The sequence below is a fragment of the Pseudophryne corroboree genome, chromosome 10 (genome assembly GCF_028390025.1).
Source record: "Pseudophryne corroboree isolate aPseCor3 chromosome 10, aPseCor3.hap2, whole genome shotgun sequence".
Lineage (NCBI taxonomy): Eukaryota > Metazoa > Chordata > Amphibia > Anura > Myobatrachidae > Pseudophryne > Pseudophryne corroboree.
The window spans coordinates 344148652-344166252 of record NC_086453.1 but is presented as its reverse complement, the minus strand read 5'-3'; the positions used below and the strand labels follow the sequence as shown (position 1 = coordinate 344166252).

The 17601-nt window shown below is 50.8% G+C and overlaps 1 protein-coding gene across 4 annotated transcripts in view; it reads right to left on the bottom strand.

Moving 5' to 3' along the window:
- Positions 1-17601, bottom strand: part of PRDM10 (PR/SET domain 10) — a 118039-nt gene that overhangs the window by 59931 nt on the left and 40507 nt on the right. For all 4 annotated transcript variants that reach the window (XM_063943645.1, XM_063943643.1, XM_063943644.1 and 1 more), the window contains 2 exons: positions 10350-10479; positions 3066-3293 (listed from right to left, as the gene is read on the bottom strand). In XM_063943645.1, coding sequence (XP_063799715.1) covers positions 3066-3293; positions 10350-10479 — 358 coding nt within the window. The remainder of the gene's footprint in view (positions 1-3065; positions 3294-10349; positions 10480-17601) is intronic.

Here is a 17601-nt window from a genome sequence, read left to right as displayed (position 1 = left end):
AGTCCGCTTGTAAAGCCCCAGCGTCATGCTGAGGACTTGGCAGAAAACGGGAGAGGGCTTCTGTTCCTGGGAACTGGCTGTTTGCTGCAGCCTTTTTCCTCTCCCACTGCCACGGGGCAGAAATGAGGAGCCTTTTGCCCGCTTGCCCTTATGGGGCCGAAAGGACTGCGCCTGATAATACGGCGTCTTCTTATGTTGAGAGGCTACCTGGGGTAAAAATGTGGATTTCCCAGCAGTTGCCGTGGCCACCAGGTCTGATAGACCTACCCCAAATAACGCCTCCCCTTTGTAAGGCAATACTTCCATATGCCTTTTGGAATCAGCATCACCTGACCACTGCCTCGTCCATAACCCTCTTCTGGCAGAAATGGAAAGCGCACTTACTCTTGATGCCAGTCGGCAAATATCCCTCTGTGCATCACGCATATATAGAAATGCATCTTTCAAATGCTCTATAGTCAGTAATATACTGTCCCTATCCAGGGTATCAATATTGTCAGTCAGGGAATCCGACCAAGCCACCCCAGCACTGCACATCCAGGCTGAGGCGATTGCTGGTCGCAGTATAACACCCGTGTGAGTGTATATACATTTTAGGATATTCTCCTGCTTTCTGTCAGCAGGTTCCTTAAGGGCGGCCCTATCAGGAGACGGTAGTGCCACCTGTTTTGACAAACGTGTGAGCGCTTTATCCACCTTAGGGGGTGTTTCCCAACGTGCCCTATCCTCTGGCGGGAAGGGGTATGATGCTAATAACCTTTTAGGAATTATCAGTTTTTTATCGGGGGAAACCCACGCTTCATCACACACTTCATTTAATTCCTCAGATGCAGGAAAAACTACAGGCAGTTTTTTTCTCACCAAACATAATACCCTTTTTAGTGGTACTTGTATTATCAGAAATATGTAAAATATTTTTCATAGCATCAATCATGTAACGTGTGGCCCTACTGGAAGTCACATTCGTCTCTTCATCGTCGACACTGGAGTCAGTATCCGTGTCGGCGTCTGTATCTGCCATCTGAGGTAATGGGCATTTTAGAGCCCCAGATGGCTTTTGAGACGCCTAGACAGGCACGAGCTGAGTAGCCGGCTGTCTCATGTCATCAACCGTCTTTTGTAAAGAGCTGACACTGTCACGTAATTCCTTCCATAAGCTCAGCCACTCAGGTGTCGACTCCCTAGGGGGTGACATCTCCATTACAGGCAATTGCTCCGCCTCCACACCATTTTTCTCCTCATACATGTCGACACAATCGTACCGACACACAGCATACACACAGGGAATGCTCTGATAGAGGACAGGACCCCACTAGCCCTTTGGGGAGACAGAGGGAGAGTATGCCAGCACACACCAGAGCGCTATATATATACAGGGATAACCTTATAGAAGTGTTTTTCCCCTTATAGCTGCTGTTTTATTTATACTGCGCCTAATTAGTGCCCCCCTCTCTTGTTTTACCCTTTTCTGTAGTGCAGGACTGCAGGGGAGAGTCAGGGAGACGTCCTTCCAGCGAAGCTGTGAGGGAAAATGGCGCCCGTGCGCTGAGGAGATAGGCTCCGCCCCCTTCTCGGCTGACTTTTCTCCCGCTTTTTGCTGTATTCTGGCAGGGGTTAAAATACATCCATATAGCCCTGGGGGTTATATGTGATGTATTTTCGCCAGCCAAGGTGTTTCTATTGCTGCTCAGGGCGCCCCCCCCCCCAGCGCCCTGCACCCTCAGTGACCGGAGTGTGAAGTGTGCCTGAGGAGCAATGGCGCACAGCTGCAGTGCTGTGCGCTACCTTGGTGAAGACTGATGTCTTCTGCCGCCGATTTTCCGGACCTCTTCTTGCTTCTGGCTCTGTAAGGGGGCCGGCGGCGCGGCTCTGGGACCGGACTCCGAGGCTGGGCCTGTGTTCGGTCCCTCTGGAGCTAATGGTGTCCAGTAGCCAAGAAGCCCAAGCTGGCTGCAAGCAGGCAGGTTCGCTTCTTCTCCCCTTAGTCCCTCGATGCAGTGAGCCTGTTGCCAGCAGGTCTCACTGAAAATAAAAAACCTAAAACTAAACTTTTACTAAGAAACTCAGGAGAGCCTCCTAGAATGCACCCTTCTCGGCCGGGCACAAAAATCTAACTGAGGCTTGGAGGAGGGTCATAGGGGGAGGAGCCAGTGCACACCAGGTAGTCCTAAAGCTTTACTTTTGTGCCCAGTCTCCTGCGGAGCCGCTATTCCCCATGGTCCTTACGGAGTTCCCAGCATCCACTAGGACGTCAGAGAAAAATAATAAAAAGAATATATTGTCAAATTCCAAATACACCCCCCTCCCCCCAACCTTCTTTTTCCCATCATGAAGTCACACAGCAGCTGGAGGGCTGCATATGGACTACCCCTGACCTACATCATCATTTTCTAGGTCTGTCCGTGTTACACCTATCCGCATTGAATTTACTAAAGACAAAGAGGGGTAATTCAGATCGGATCGCTGCTGTTCGTTTTCGCACAGAGGGCGATCAGGTCCGAACTGAGCATGCACCGCACTGCGCCGACGTGTCGCACAGCTGCAAACTGGATCGCCGGTCAACGACGGATTTGTGCAAAGGATCCATTCGCACTGGCGTTCGCAAGGAGATTGAAAGGAAGAAGGCTTTTGTGGGTGTCAACTGGCCGTTTTCAGAGTGTGTCTGGAAAAACACAGGTCGTGTCCAAGCGTTTGAAGGGAGGGTGTCTGACATCAAATGGGGCCCCAAACAGCCTGATGTGATCGCAACGGCTGAGTAAGTCCTGGGCTGCGCAGAGACTGCACAAAATCAGTTTGTGCAGCTCTGCTACACATGCGATCGCACACTTGCACAGCGAAAATACACTCCCCTGACTATCTGATCGCAGGGCTGCAAAAATCGCCTGCTAGTAATCAGGTCTGAATTACCCCCAAAGACAGCCTCAGAAATGACACATTTAGATCAGCATCATACAGATCCGCAAGAAAGGAAAAGTAATTGCGATTTCCTTAAGACACTAACCTAAGCGCACTGCGTCCAGGACAATGACACGCACAACTATATCGCCAGAAGCAATGCGTCTTACCCGTATGCGTTTGGCTCGTCGCATGTCTTCAGCTGTCAGTATGCTTTGAGACACAGTCGTTGGGGGCTGTACAGGGGGGATAGCCTGCAGAAGCTGGCTCTCTGGCTGTTGATCCACTGTACCTTCTGTCGCTGCTTCCAGAGATAGTTCAGACTGATCAATGCCATTAATTGCAGAATGACCGCTCTCTTCAAACAGTGGCCGTTTACTTTGGAATTGAAGAAGGTCCTGTAAGAGTGAGAAGGGGAAATGTATCAAACCTTCTAAATAGCAGAGAAGAAGACAAGTTACCCATAGCAACATCTCTTTTTCATTCTTTATGATTGATAAATCTCACCCATCGTCTTGTAAACTGAGCAATGTTGTAAACACAGAACAGTGAGGAATACTATGAAATACAAGAATGTACCTTCCAATAAAATGATTAAGTAGTAATTAGTTTTTATACTGGGGAACAGTAACCAATATAACACAGTACATAGGAATTGTGCCGCCTGTTTCTGTGGTGAGGGGGTCAGTGGATTGTGGCTTCAGTCATCATGAACACCCACATTGTGTATTCATCCTAGGAGGGCACCCCGGTCTGTATTCACGTTTTTTTGAGTGCCAACTATTCCCAATATATATATATATATATATATATATATATATATATATATATATATATATATATATATATATATATATATATATATATATATATTAGCCTTGTGACTCGGTGCCTGGCTTTCTAACGCTGGGCGGAGTCACAGGCACAGATCTGGGTGGCTGGATGCAGGGCAGGAACAGTACCCTCCCTCTGTCCGCCCATCCCCACCCAGTCCCCTCCCCATCTCCGTCCACTCCCCTCTCTCCCTCCTCCCCGTACACTCCCCTCTCTCCCTCCTCCAGTCCCTGCACCCTGGTGACAGTGCAGCCGGGGACTGTAAGTGGCGCTCTCACTAACCGCTGGCGCACAGTGTGGAGGAGAATTGTGGACGACCGCTGACAGCCGCACCACACACATCATCCAACACCTCCACCCGCCGCACACACATCATCCAACACCTCCACCCGCCGCGCCACCCACAGAATCCACCCCCCCCACCCACGGCACCCCGCACCCTCTCACCTGCGGCATCCACCCCACCCGCGGCACTCCTGCCCCCTCCCCCACCCGTAACACCAACAACCCGCAAAACCCCATGCCCCTCCCCCACCCGCACCACCCCCGTACCTCCCCCACCCCTATACCAACCTCTCCCCCCGCTACACCCCTCCACCCCACCCACCCCTCCCCCACCCGCGGCACCCCCGCACTTCCCCCTCACCTACCTCTACCTACCCCCCCTGCACCCTCCGCCCCACCCACAGCATCCACCACATCCGCACCCCAGCCCCTCCCCCACCCGCGGCTCCCACAGCACCCACCACATTCGTCCTTCACCCGCGGCACACACCCCTCCCCCACCCACGGCACTCCCGCCCCCTCCCCCACCCGTAACACCCACAACCCGCAAAAAACCCCAGCCCACCCCCACAACCCCCGTACCACCCCCATACCCACCTCTCCCCCCCGCAACCCACCACCCTACCCGCGGCATCCACCACATACGCCCCCCACCCGTGGCACACGCCCCTCCCCCACCCATAGCACCCACACCCTCAGCACCCCTGCCCCTACCCCACCCACTGCACTCCCTCCCCCAACCGCAGCACCCCCCCACCCCTTCCCCACCCGTGGCACCCACAGCACCCACCACATCCGTCCCTCACTCGCGGGACACGCCCCCACTCGTAGCACCCGCAACACCCCCCCCCCCCCCACACCCGCGGCACCCCTGCACCTCCCCCACCCCCTCCTACACCCACGCACCCTCCACCCCACCCTTATACCCACTTCTCACCCCTGCACCCTCCAACCCACGCGCCCTCCCCCACCCGTGGCACCCACAGCATCCAGCACATCTGCGTCAGACGCCCCTTCCGCTGCGCCCCCACACCTCTCCCCCCCGCTACACCCCCACATGCTCCATCCCACCCAGCCCTCCCACACTCGCGCCACCCACAGAATCCACCACATCCGCGCCCCACCCGCGACACGACAGCATCTACATACCCCATCCGTGCCATCCCACACCTCCCCCACCACTTCTGAAACCCATCACCTAAGCTCACCCCCCTACATCCCCCCTCCCACATCACCTCCAGACCCCCTCCTTCATCCCCAGCCCCCCCGCACCCACCTCTCCCCCACCAACAGCATCTACACTCCCCCTCCACACCTACCCCTCCCCCACAGCACCTCTGCACCCTTTCCGCCATCGGTGCCACTGCACCCAACCCTCCACCACCCGCAACACCTCTGGACCCCCTCCCGCATCCACCCCACCACCACACGTAGCACCTCGGACACCATACGCAGCCGCTACAAGTGATTCCCTGAATCGCGGTGATCAGCGGCATAGATACGCACCTCCACCTCACTGCACCCACCCCCTTTCCAAACCCCCCACACACACTGAACTTCTGTGAGTACAGTTGCTACCAATGGACGTTGGATTAATAAGAAACACTAATGCTGTGGCCATTATGTGTATAAGCGACACTGCTACCTGTGGCCATTATGTGTATAAGCGACACTGCTACCTGTGGCCACTGTGTGTATAAACGCCACTGCTACCTGTGGCCATTGTGTGTATAAGCGGCTCTGTTACCTATGGGAATTGTGTGTAGAAGTGACGCTGCTACCTGTGGGCACTGTGTGTGTGTGTGTGTATAAGCGGCTGTTACCTATGGGAATTGTGTGTAGAAGTTACGCTGCTACCAGGGGCTATTGTGTGTATAAGCACCACTGCTACCTGTGGGCACTGTGTGTATAAGCGGCTCTGCTACCTGTGGGCACTGTGTGTATAAGCGGCTCTGCTATCTGTGGGCACTATGTGTATAAGCGGCTCTGCTATCTGTGGGCACTGTGTGTATAAGCGGCTCTGCTATCTGTGGGCACTGTGTGTGTATAAGCGGCTCTGCTACCTGTGGTCACTGTGTGTGTATAAGCGGCTCTGCTACCTGTGGTCACTGTGTGTGTATAAGCGGCTCTGCTACCTGTGGTCACTGTGTGTGTATAAGCGGCTCTGCTACCTGTGGTCACTGTGTGTGTATAAGCGGCTCTGCTACCTGTGGTCACTGTGTATATAAGCGCCTCTGCTACCTGTGGTCACTGTGTGTATAAGCGCCTCTGCTACCTGTGGTCACTGTGTGTATAAGCGCCTCTGCTACCTGTGGGCACTGTGTGTATAAGCGCCTCTGCTACCTGTGGGCACTGTGTGTATAAGCGCCTCTGCTACCTGTGGGCACTGTGTGTATAAGTGCCTCTGCTACCTGTGGGCACTGTGTGTGTATAAGCGGCTCTGCTACCTGTGGGCACTGTGTGTATAAGCGCCTCTGCTACCTGTGGGCACTGTGTGTGTGTGTGTGTGTGTGTGTGTGTGTGTGTGTGTGTGTGTGTGTGTGATGAATATAAGCGGCTCTGCTACCTGTGGGCACTGTGTGTGTATAAGCGGCTCTGCTACCTGTGGGCACTGTGTGTGTATAAGCGGCTCTGCTACCTGTGGGTATTGTGTGTATAAGCGGCTCTGCTACCTGTGGCCACTGTGTGTAGAAGCTGCGCTGCTACCTGTGGGCACTGTGTGGATACGCGGCTACATTACCTGTGGGCACTGTGTGGATACGCGGCTACATTACCTGTGGCCACTGTGTGTATAAGCGGCTCTGCTACCTGTGGGTATTGTGTGTATAAGCTGCGCTGCTATCTCTGCCCACGGTGTGGATACGTAGATCCATTACCTGTGGCCACTGTGTGTATAAGCGCCTCTGCTACCTGTGGGCACTGTGTGTGTATAAGCGCCTCTGCTACCTGTGGTCACTGTGTGTATAAGCGCCTCTGCTACCTGTGGGCACTGTGTGTATAAGCGCCTCTGCTACCTGTGGGCACTGTGTGTATAAGCGCCTCTGCTACCTGTGGGCACTGTGTGTGTATAAGCGCCTCTGCTACCTGTGGGCACTGTGTGTGTATAAGCGCCTCTGCTACCTGTGGTCACTGTGTGTGTATAAGCGGCTCTGCTACCTGTGGTCACTGTGTGTGTATAAGCGGCTCTGCTGCCTGTGGGCACTGTGTGTATAAGTGCCTCTGCTACCTGTGGGCACTGTGTGTATAAGTGCCTCTGCTACCTGTGGGCACTGTGTGTGTATAAGCGGCTCTGCTACCTGTGGGCACTGTGTGTATAAGCGCCTCTGCTACCTGTGGGCACTGTGTATGTGTGTGTGTATAAGCGGCTCTGCTACCTGTGGGCACTGTGTGTGTATAAGCGGCTCTGCTACATGTGGGCACTGTGTGTATTAGCGCCTCTGCTACCTGTGGGCACTGTGTGTGTATAAGCGGCTCTGCTACCTGTGGGCACTGTGTGTGTATAAGCGCCTCTGCTACCTGTGGGCACTGTGTGTGTATAAGCGGCTCTGCTACCTGTGGGTATTGTGTGTATAAGCGGCTCTGCTACCTGTGGCCACTGTGTGTAGAAGCTGCGCTGCTACCTGTGGGCACTGTGTGGATACGCGGCTACATTACCTGTGGCCACTGTGTGTATAAGCGGCTCTGCTACCTGTGGGTATTGTGTGTATAAGCTGCGCTGCTATCTCTGCCCACTGTGTGGATACGTAGATCCATTACCTGTGGCCACTGTGTGTATAAGCTGCGCTGCTACCTGTGTCCATTGTGTGTATACGCGGCTCCATTACCTGTGGCCACTGTGTGTATAAACTGCGCTGTATACACTAGCAGTATATACTACACTATGTTATTCATTGTGCCCTGCGGCCACTCTTCACCCTCTCACAAAGGCCTACGCCCCCTTGACAATCGCACGCCCTTCCCCCTTGCAATATTTACCCACTAGCTGAAGCCCGTGCAGGGGTTAACGGGTCGTAGCCTTTTGCAACGGTATTTTGTAACACCTTGCCTCTCTTTATATCCTCTCCCTACCACCCTGCCTCTCCCTATCCTTTACCCATCGCACAGCGTTTCTGTACATTCCCTCCCCCCTACTCCTCTCTATCTTTTCTCAACCGGACCCCATTTCTGTATGCCCTCTATACTGCCCTGCATTTCTGCATCTGTTCTCTACCGGCCTGCGTATGTTCAAAGGCGTGCAGGGGTTAACGGGGCGTAGCCACAAACGACGGTGTGAAGAGCGCCCGTAGGGCGCGTTGAATCGCCTAGTATATATATATATATATATATATATATATATATATATATATATATATTATTATGTACACTGCTCAAAAAAATAAAGGGAACACTAAAATAACACATCCTAGATCTGAATTAATGAAATATTCTTATTAAATACTTTGTTCTTTACATAGTTGAATGTGCGGACAACAAAATCACACAAAAATTATCAATGGAAATCAATTTTATTAACCCATGGAGGTCTGGATTTGGAGTCACACTCAAAATTAAAGTGGAAAAACACACTACAGGCTGATCCAACTTTGATGTAATGTCCTTAAAACAAGTCAAAATGAGGCTCAGTAGTGTGTGTGGCCTCCACGTGCCTGTATGACCTCCCTACAATGCCTGGGCATGCTCCTGATGAGGTGGCGGATGGTCTACTGTGGGATCTCCTCCCAGACCAGGACTAAAGCATCCGCCAACTCCTGGACAGTGATGCAACGTGGCGTTTGTGGATGGAGCGAGACATGATGTCCCAGATGTGCTCAATTGGATTCAGGTCTGGGGAACGGGCGGGCCAGTCCATAGCATCAATGCCTTCGTCTTGCAGGAACTGCTGACACACTCCAGCCACATGAGGTCTAGCATTGTCTTGCATTAGGAGGAACCCAGGGCCAACCGCACCAGCATATGGTCTCACAAGGGGTCTGAGGATCTCATCTCGCTACCTAATGGCAGTCAGGCTACCTCTGGCGGGCACATGGAGGGCTGTGCGGCCCCCCAAAGAAATGCCACCCCACACCATTACTGACCCGCTGCCAAACCGGTAATGCTGGAGGATGTTGCAGGCAGCAGAACGTTCTCCTTGGCGTCTCCAGACTGTCACGTCTGTCACATGTGCTCAGTGAGAACCTGCTTTCATCTGTGAAGAGCACAGGGCGCCAGTGGCGAATTTGCCACTCTTGGTGTTCTCTGGCAAATGCCAAACGTCCTACACGGTGTTGGGCTGTAAGCACAACCCCCACCTGTGGACGTCGGGCCCTCATACCACCCTCATGGAGTCTGTTTCTGATCGTTTGAGTAGACACATGCACATTTGTGGCTTGCTGGAGGTCAGTTTGCAGGGCTCTGGCAGTGCTCCTCCTGTTCCTCCTTGCACAAAGACGGAGGTAGCGGTCCTGCTGTTGGGTTGTTGCCCTCCTACGGCCTCCTCCATGTCTCCTGATGTACTGGCCTGTCTCCTGGTAGCGCCTCCATGCTCTGGACACTACGCTGACAGACACAGCAAACCTTCTTGCCACAGCTCGCATTGATGTGCCATCCTGGATGAGCTGCACTACCTGAGCCACTTGTGTGGGTTGTAGACTCCGTCTCATGCTACCACTAGAGTGAAAGCACCGCCAGCTTTCAAAAGTGACCAAAACATCAGCCAGAAAGCATAGCTGAGAAGTGGTCTGTGGTCACCACCTGCAGAACAACTCCTTTATTGGGGGTGTCTTGCTAATTACCTATAATTTCCACCTGTTGTCTATTCCATTTGCACAACAGCATGTGAAATTGATTGTCAATCAGTGTTGCTTCCAAAGTGGACAGTTTGATTTCACAGAAGTGTGATTGACTTGGAGTTACATTGTGTTGTTTAAGTGTTCCCTTTATTTTTTTGAGCAGTGTATATACACATACATACATACACACACACTTCGTCGTCTTATGAACTACTTATAATTATACGTAATTGCAGATGCCAAAAAGAAAAAGGTTTATAATAAGTGAAAGTTACTGTAAGTAGTATTAAAATAGTCTCCATAGAACAGAAGTTGTACAGATTTCACTGTAAAGTTGAACACTCATAAATAAATAGTGATGCTGGATACATGGTCTGATTCATGTTGTTTGTAAGTAAAGCAAAACAGCACACAACGGGGCAAAACCATGCTGCACTGCAGGTGGGGTAGATGTAACATGTGCAGAGAGTGTTAGATTTGGATGGATGCACAGACAACTGAATTGCCAATAGAAGGATAAGATGACGTGTATGCAGACCTTTTATGTAGAGTACAATACACAATTACCTGACTTCCAAGACCACACTTATCCCGGTTATTGCCACCGATATCCAACCGCATAAATTTCGGAGGCCTCCCTGGTCGCCTTCCAGATCCAAATTTCCTCCTCGTTCTACCGCGGCCGCGCCCCTTTGATCTGTCATAAGTGAAGCGTAATAAGACCCAGAATGGTTACTCATGTCCAAATAACATTTACAAAAACCATATGAAAATTAGAAGGATTGGAGGCTGCGCATATGGTAGTCTGTGTGTGTATGGGGATTTAGCGGTCAGGTACAACAGCCTCTTCTATTCCGCTACTATTAATTACTACTCATTTCTCATAACAACGGAAATCATTTACACAAGAAATCTCATCACTGTACACGGAACAAGTGTAAGGTCGTCATAGCACAGCCATAGGCTATACCACAACATGGAAAATACAAAAACAAGCAATACAGTAGACAAACCACATGACACAAGGCTTTTACACTGTATAGCACACATACACACTATGGATGATGGTACCCATCACAAGGAACACACCAGCACAGCATACAATGGGGGTTATTCAAATGTGGTTGGAAATAGTATCGCTGCTGTTGGAAGCGGCAACAATGTTAATGGTAATGCAGCATGAGGCATCTGGTTTAAGTGGACGCCTCCGGCATGCGTGTGTTATCCTCTGCCGTGTCCGAGAATGCAGCATCAGGTCACCTGCGACACCATCGGCCGGCTGTGTAACCCAAGAGCCAGCACATAGTATCAGGCCTATACACACCGTACAGACACCCAGCATCAGGCCTCTACACACTGTACAGAGAGCCAGCACATAGTATCAGGCCTCTACACGCTGTACAGAGACCCATCACATAGTATCAGGCCTCTACACGCTGTACAGAGACCCAGCACATAGTATCAGGCCTATACACACCGTACAGACACCCAGCATCAGGCCTCCACACACTGTACAGAGAGCCAGCACATAGTATCAGGCCTCTACACGCTGTACAGAGACCCATTGTCACGATCCGGGTATCTGGACGCCATTACTTACCCATCAGATGCCTCCTAAGGCGGGCTCAGCGTTCCAGGACCGGATTCCGCTGTTCCTGAGTTTCCACATACAGAGTGGTCTTTTCATCAGCCGCGGCCTCCGCTGTGCCCGCGTGGTTAAATGTGCATCTATCAGCCTGGCGTCTCCTGTCTCCGGTGGCCGGCGCCGCCATTACTGTTTCCCAGACCACATGGATTACAAACCAAACTTCCCTCCAAGTGTCTGCATGGGCGCAGACATCTTGGATTCTGTCATCTGATCATTTCCACCAATCTGCTGTCTGTGTTGTTGATTTGCATAATTGCCTAGCCAACCCCTTCCTTGCTGCAGGTATAAGTAAGCTGTACCTGAGCAAGGAAGACGTCAGTGCTTTGGTTGTCAAACCTAGTTCCTGTTTGTCTCTCTTCTATGATTGTCTTCCAGGTTCCAGCTCCTGTCTCAAGACTTCCACCATAGAGACCCGCACCAGCATTCCACCTGCGGTGTAGCCCGACTCTCCAATCCATTGTGGATTCATCTGTTTCCAGCTACAACACTACCTGCTTCCAGCCTCAGCTTCCAGCAGAGTACAGCTTCCCTTAAAGGGCCGGTGTCCTTTCTACACTTTACCACTCTCCACCGGAATTATTATTTCTCCGCTCTCAAGTTCTACATTTCAGTTCACATTTCATCGCTCCCAAAGTTCATTTATTATTTAACTGGTTCCAGCCAGTATCCACTCCGTGCTAACAACAGTCTGGTTCCAGCCAGTATCCACAGCAGCTGTTTTACCTTCAGCAACCCAGCTCTTCCTGGAACACCAGCTGGTATAATCCTGGGTTATCTCCATTGCTACAGCCGGGCCTGGTAAGGACTTTCCATCTAGAAGATCATAAGAACTATCTCACACTACCAGTGCCCTGTGGCTCCTGCCATGCTGTAGTACTCAGGAACTGTATTTATTCTTTGCTGACTTTTACGTTTTCTTTTATTGCTGCTGTGATGCGGAGTTGTCATAATAAACATCATTGACTTTTATCTAAGTTGTCGTGGTCACGCCTTCGGGCAGTTATTATTCATGTTACTTACATGTCCAGGGGTCTGATACAACCTCCCAGGTTCCGGTACATCTCAGCCCCTACAACTGAGGCTGCCTCCCGTCAGCTCAGGCCCTCAGTTGTGACAGTAAGCACTGACCTAATGAATCCAGCCGGAGACCAGGATCAAGCGGCCAGGCCGATGCAAGAACTGGCAGCCCGACTAGAACATCAGGAGGCTGCACAGGGCCACATCATCCGCTGTCTCCAGGATCTCTCTACTCGGCTGGATGGGATTCAGACAACTCTCCGTGGATCAGGCGCGTCTGGTGCGTCAACCACAGTGACTCCAGCTATAACCCCACCCACCTTACCCATTTCTGCTCCACGTCTTCATCTTCCAACGCCAGCAAAATTTGACGGATCTCCAAGATTCTGCAGGGGATTTCTCAACCAGTGTGAGATTCAGTTTGAGCTACAACCTGGCAATTTTCCCAGTGACCGTACAAAAATTGCCTACATTATTTCTCTTCTCAGTGGCTCAGCCCTTGATTGGGCATCACCGTTATGGGAGAGGTCCGACACCCTGCTATCTTCTTACACTGCATTTGTGTCAACATTCAGGCGCATCTTCGACGAGCCAGGCCGGGTAACTTCAGCTTCGTCTGAGATTCTCCGTTTACGCCAGGAATCACGTACTGTAGGACAATATCTTATACAGTTCCAGATCCTGGCATCCGAACTGGCATGGAACGACGAGGCCCTGTATGCTGCATTCTGGCATGGTTTATCCGAGCGTATTAAAGATGAGTTAGCTACCAGAGACTTACCCTCCAAGTTAGATGAGCTAATCTCACTTTGTACGAAAGTTGACTTGCGTTTCAGAGAGAGAGCAACTGAGCGTGGAAGATCATCTGCTCCAAAATCTTCTACTCCTCCTCCTCGCCAACTGTCACCAACTACAGATGAACCCATGCAAATTGGCCGTTCCCGTTTAACTCCTGCTGAGCGCCGAAGACGTCTCTCCGAGTTTCTCTGTCTGTATTGTGTAGCTCCGTCTCACACCATTAATGCCTGTCCCAAACGTCCGGGAAACTCCAAATCCTAGCTCGCCAAGGAGAGGGCCGGCTAGGAGTAATGATCTCCTCTCCATCTCCTCAAGATTGTAACCTCCCAGTCTCGCTTCAAGTTGCTCAACGTTATCAGAACGTCATTGCCCTCCTGGATTCCGGAGCAGCTGGGAACTTTATTACTGAAGCCTATGTTAAACGGTGGTCCCTACCCACCGAGAGACTTCCTTCGTCCTTTTCCTTAACTGCTGTGGATGGCAGTAAAATTTTTGATACAGTTATTTCTCTAAGGACTCTACCAGTTCGTCTGAGAGTGGGAGTTCTTCATTCCGAACTTATTTCATTTTTAGTGATTCCAAGAGCCACACATCCTGTGGTCCTGGGCCTTCCATGGCTCCGTCTTCACAATCCTACAATTGATTGGACGACTACGCAAATCCTGGCATGGGGTTCCTCCTGTACTAAGACATGTTTGTTTAAAGTGTTGCCTGTCTGTTCTTCCTCCCCCAGGTCGTCTGATGTTCCACCTCCTCCATATCAAGATTTCACGGATGTGTTCAGTAAAGCTTCTGCTGATATCCTTCCTCCTCATAGAGAATGGGACTGCCCGATTGATCTCGTTCCAGGGAAGGTTCCACCTCGAGGCCGAACTTATCCGTTGTCTCTCCCCGAGACACATTCTATGGAGGAATACATTAAAGAGAACCTAGCAAAGGGGTTCATTCGACCTTCTTCTTCTCCAGCCGGCGCAGGCTTCTTTTTTGTAAAGAAGAAAGATAGTGGTCTGCGGCCGTGCCTCGACTACAGAGGTTTGAACGACATTACCATCAAGAACCGCTATCCTTGACCCCTGATTACTGAGCTCTTTGACAGAGTTAGCGGAGCTACCATCTTTACAAAGCTGGACCTGAGAGGTGCATACAATCTCATCCGGATCCGTGAGGGTGACGAGTGGAAGACCGCATTTAACACCCGTGACGGACATTATGAGTACCTCGTCATGCCCTTCGGATTGAGCAATGCTCCAGCTGTCTTCCAGCATTTCGTCAATGAGATCTTCAGAGACATTCTATACCGTCATGTCGTGGTCTATCTAGATGATATCCTCATTTTTGCCAACGATTTAGAGGAACATCGTTTCTGGGTAAAGGAGGTTCTGTCCCGTCTCCGTGTCAATCATCTCTACTGCAAATTAGAGAAATGCGTCTTTGAAGTCAAGTCCATTCCGTTTCTAGGGTACATTGTGTCCGGTTCCGGACTAGAGATGGATCCTGAGAAACTACAAGCAATCCAGAATTGGCCGGTACCCTTAACCCTCAAAGGGGTCCAGAGGTTCTTAGGGTTCGCCAATTATTACCGAAAGTTTATACGAGACTTTTCCACCATTGTGGCGCCTATTACTGCTTTCACCAAGAAGGGTGCTAACCCGTCCAAGTGGTCTGAAGAAGCCATGCAAGCTTTTCATCTTTTAAAACAGAGGTTCATCTCTGCACCTGTCCTGAAACAGCCTGACATCGACTCTCCTTTCATCTTAGAGGTGGATGCCTCCTCCGTTGGAGTAGGAGCGGTGTTATCTCAGAGGGCTAAAGATGGTCATTTACATCCTTGCAGTTTCTTCTCACGGAAGTTCTCCCCAGCGGAGCGCAACTATGCCATTGGCGACCAGGAGTTGCTAGCCATCAAGCTCGCTCTAGAGGAGTGGAGATATCTGTTGGAGGGAGCTTCTCATTCAATCACCATCCTTACAGACCACAAGAACCTTCTATATCTAAAAGGCGCACAATGTCTCAACCCTCGTCAGGCCAGATGGGCACTTTTCTTTTCCAGGTTCGACTTTAAACTCCAGTTCTGTCCGGGCTCTCAGAATCGCAAGGCCGATGCCCTTTCCCGCTCATGGGAGCAAGAAAATGAGTCAGAGTCTTCAGACAAGCATCCTATTATAAATCCGTTGGCATTCTCCACGGTAGGGATGGACTCTACGCCCCCATCAGGGAAAAGTTTTGTGAAGCCGACACTAAGGAAGAAGCTCATGCATTGGGCCCATGCTTCCCGTTTTGCCGGACATACAGGTATCCAAAAAACCCTGGAGTTTATCTCTAGGTCCTATTGGTGGCCAACTCTGAAAAAGGACGTTTTGGAGTTTATTGCATCTTGCCCAAAGTGTGCTCAACATAAAGTATCCCGCCAGTCGCCTGCGGGGCAACTGGTTCCACTATCTGTTCCCCGTCGACCATGGACCCATTTGTCGATGGATTTTATTACAGATTTGCCCATGTGCAACAAGTTCAATACCATCTGGGTGGTAGTTGACCGGTTCACCAAGATGGCACACTTCATTCCTCTCACCGGTCTTCCGTCAGCTTCCAAGTTGGCTCAAGTATTCATACAAGAGATCTTCCGACTCCACGGTCTTCCAGAAGAAATTATCTCAGATCGAGGAGTTCAATTCACAGCCAAATTCTGGCGAAGTTTATGTCAAGTCCTCCAAGTCAAGTTAAAGTTTTCCACGGCTTACCATCCTCAGACCAATGGTCAAACTGAGAGGGTGAATCAGGACTTGGAGGCCTTCCTCCGCATCTATGTGTCCTCCTCTCAAGATGACTGGGTTCAATTACTTCCCTGGGCCGAGTTCTGTCATAACAACCAGTATCATTCTTCATCTTCTTCAACACCATTCTTCACCAACTTTGGATTCCACCCTAAAGTCCCTGAGTACCAACCGCTTCCAGCAACTTCTGTTCCCGCAGTGGATATCACCTTGCATCAGTTTGCCAATATCTGGAAGAGCGTACGATCAGCTCTGCTCAAGGCATCGTTCAGGTACAAGAAGTTTGCGGATAAGAAGCGTCGAGCAGTTCCTGCTCTCAAGGTGGGTGATCGGGTATGGTTATCCACGAAGAATTTGAGGTTAAGAGTTCCCAGTATGAAGTTTGCACCTCGCTACATCGGTCCTTTCAAAATTGATCAAGTCATCAATCCTGTTGCTTACAGACTCCAGTTACCTCCCTTCTTAAAAATACCCAGGACATTCCATGTTTCCCTGTTGAAACCGCTGATCTTGAATCGGTTTCATTCCTCACTTCCACCAACTCCGAAAGTCCAAACTCAACGAGGCGTTGAGTATGAAGTGGCCAAGATCCTGGACTCACGTCACCGTTACGGTCAACTTCAGTATCTCGTTGACTGGAAGGGCTATGGTCCTGAGGAACGCTCTTGGACCAATGCCTCTGACGTCCATGCTCCTGCCTTGGTCCGAAATTTCCACGCAAAGTTTCCTTTAAAGCCTAAGAAGTGTCCTGGGGCCACTCCTAAAGGGGGGTGCTGTCACGATCCGGGTATCTGGACGCCATTACTTACCCATCAGATGCCTCCTAAGGCGGGCTCAGCGTTCCAGGACCGGATTCCGCTGTTCCTGAGTTTCCACATACAGAGTGGTCTTTTCATCAGCCGCGGCCTCCGCTGTGCCCGCGTGGTTAAATGTGCATCTATCAGCCTGGCGTCTCCTGTCTCCGGTGGCCGGCGCCGCCATTACTGTTTCCCAGACCACATGGATTACAAACCAAACTTCCCTCCAAGTGTCTGCATGGGCGCAGACATCTTGGATTCTGTCATCTGATCATTTCCACCAATCTGCTGTCTGTGTTGTTGATTTGCATAATTGCCTAGCCAACCCCTTCCTTGCTGCAGGTATAAGTAAGCTGTACCTGAGCAAGGAAGACGTCAGTGCTTTGGTTGTCAAACCTAGTTCCTGTTTGTCTCTCTTCTATGATTGTCTTCCAGGTTCCAGCTCCTGTCTCAAGACTTCCACCATAGAGACCCGCACCAGCATTCCACCTGCGGTGTAGCCTGACTCTCCAATCCATTGTGGATTCATCTGTTTCCAGCTACAACACTACCTGCTTCCAGCAGAGTACAGCTTCCCTTAAAGGGCCGGTGTCCTTTCTACACTTTACCACTCTCCACCGGAATTATTATTTCTCCGCTCTCAAGTTCTACATTTCAGTTCACATTTCATCGCTCCCAAAGTTCATTTATTATTTAACTGGTTCCAGCCAGTATCCACTCCGTGCTAACAACAGTCTGGTTCCAGCCAGTATCCACAGCAGCTGTTTTACCTTCAGCAACCCAGCTCT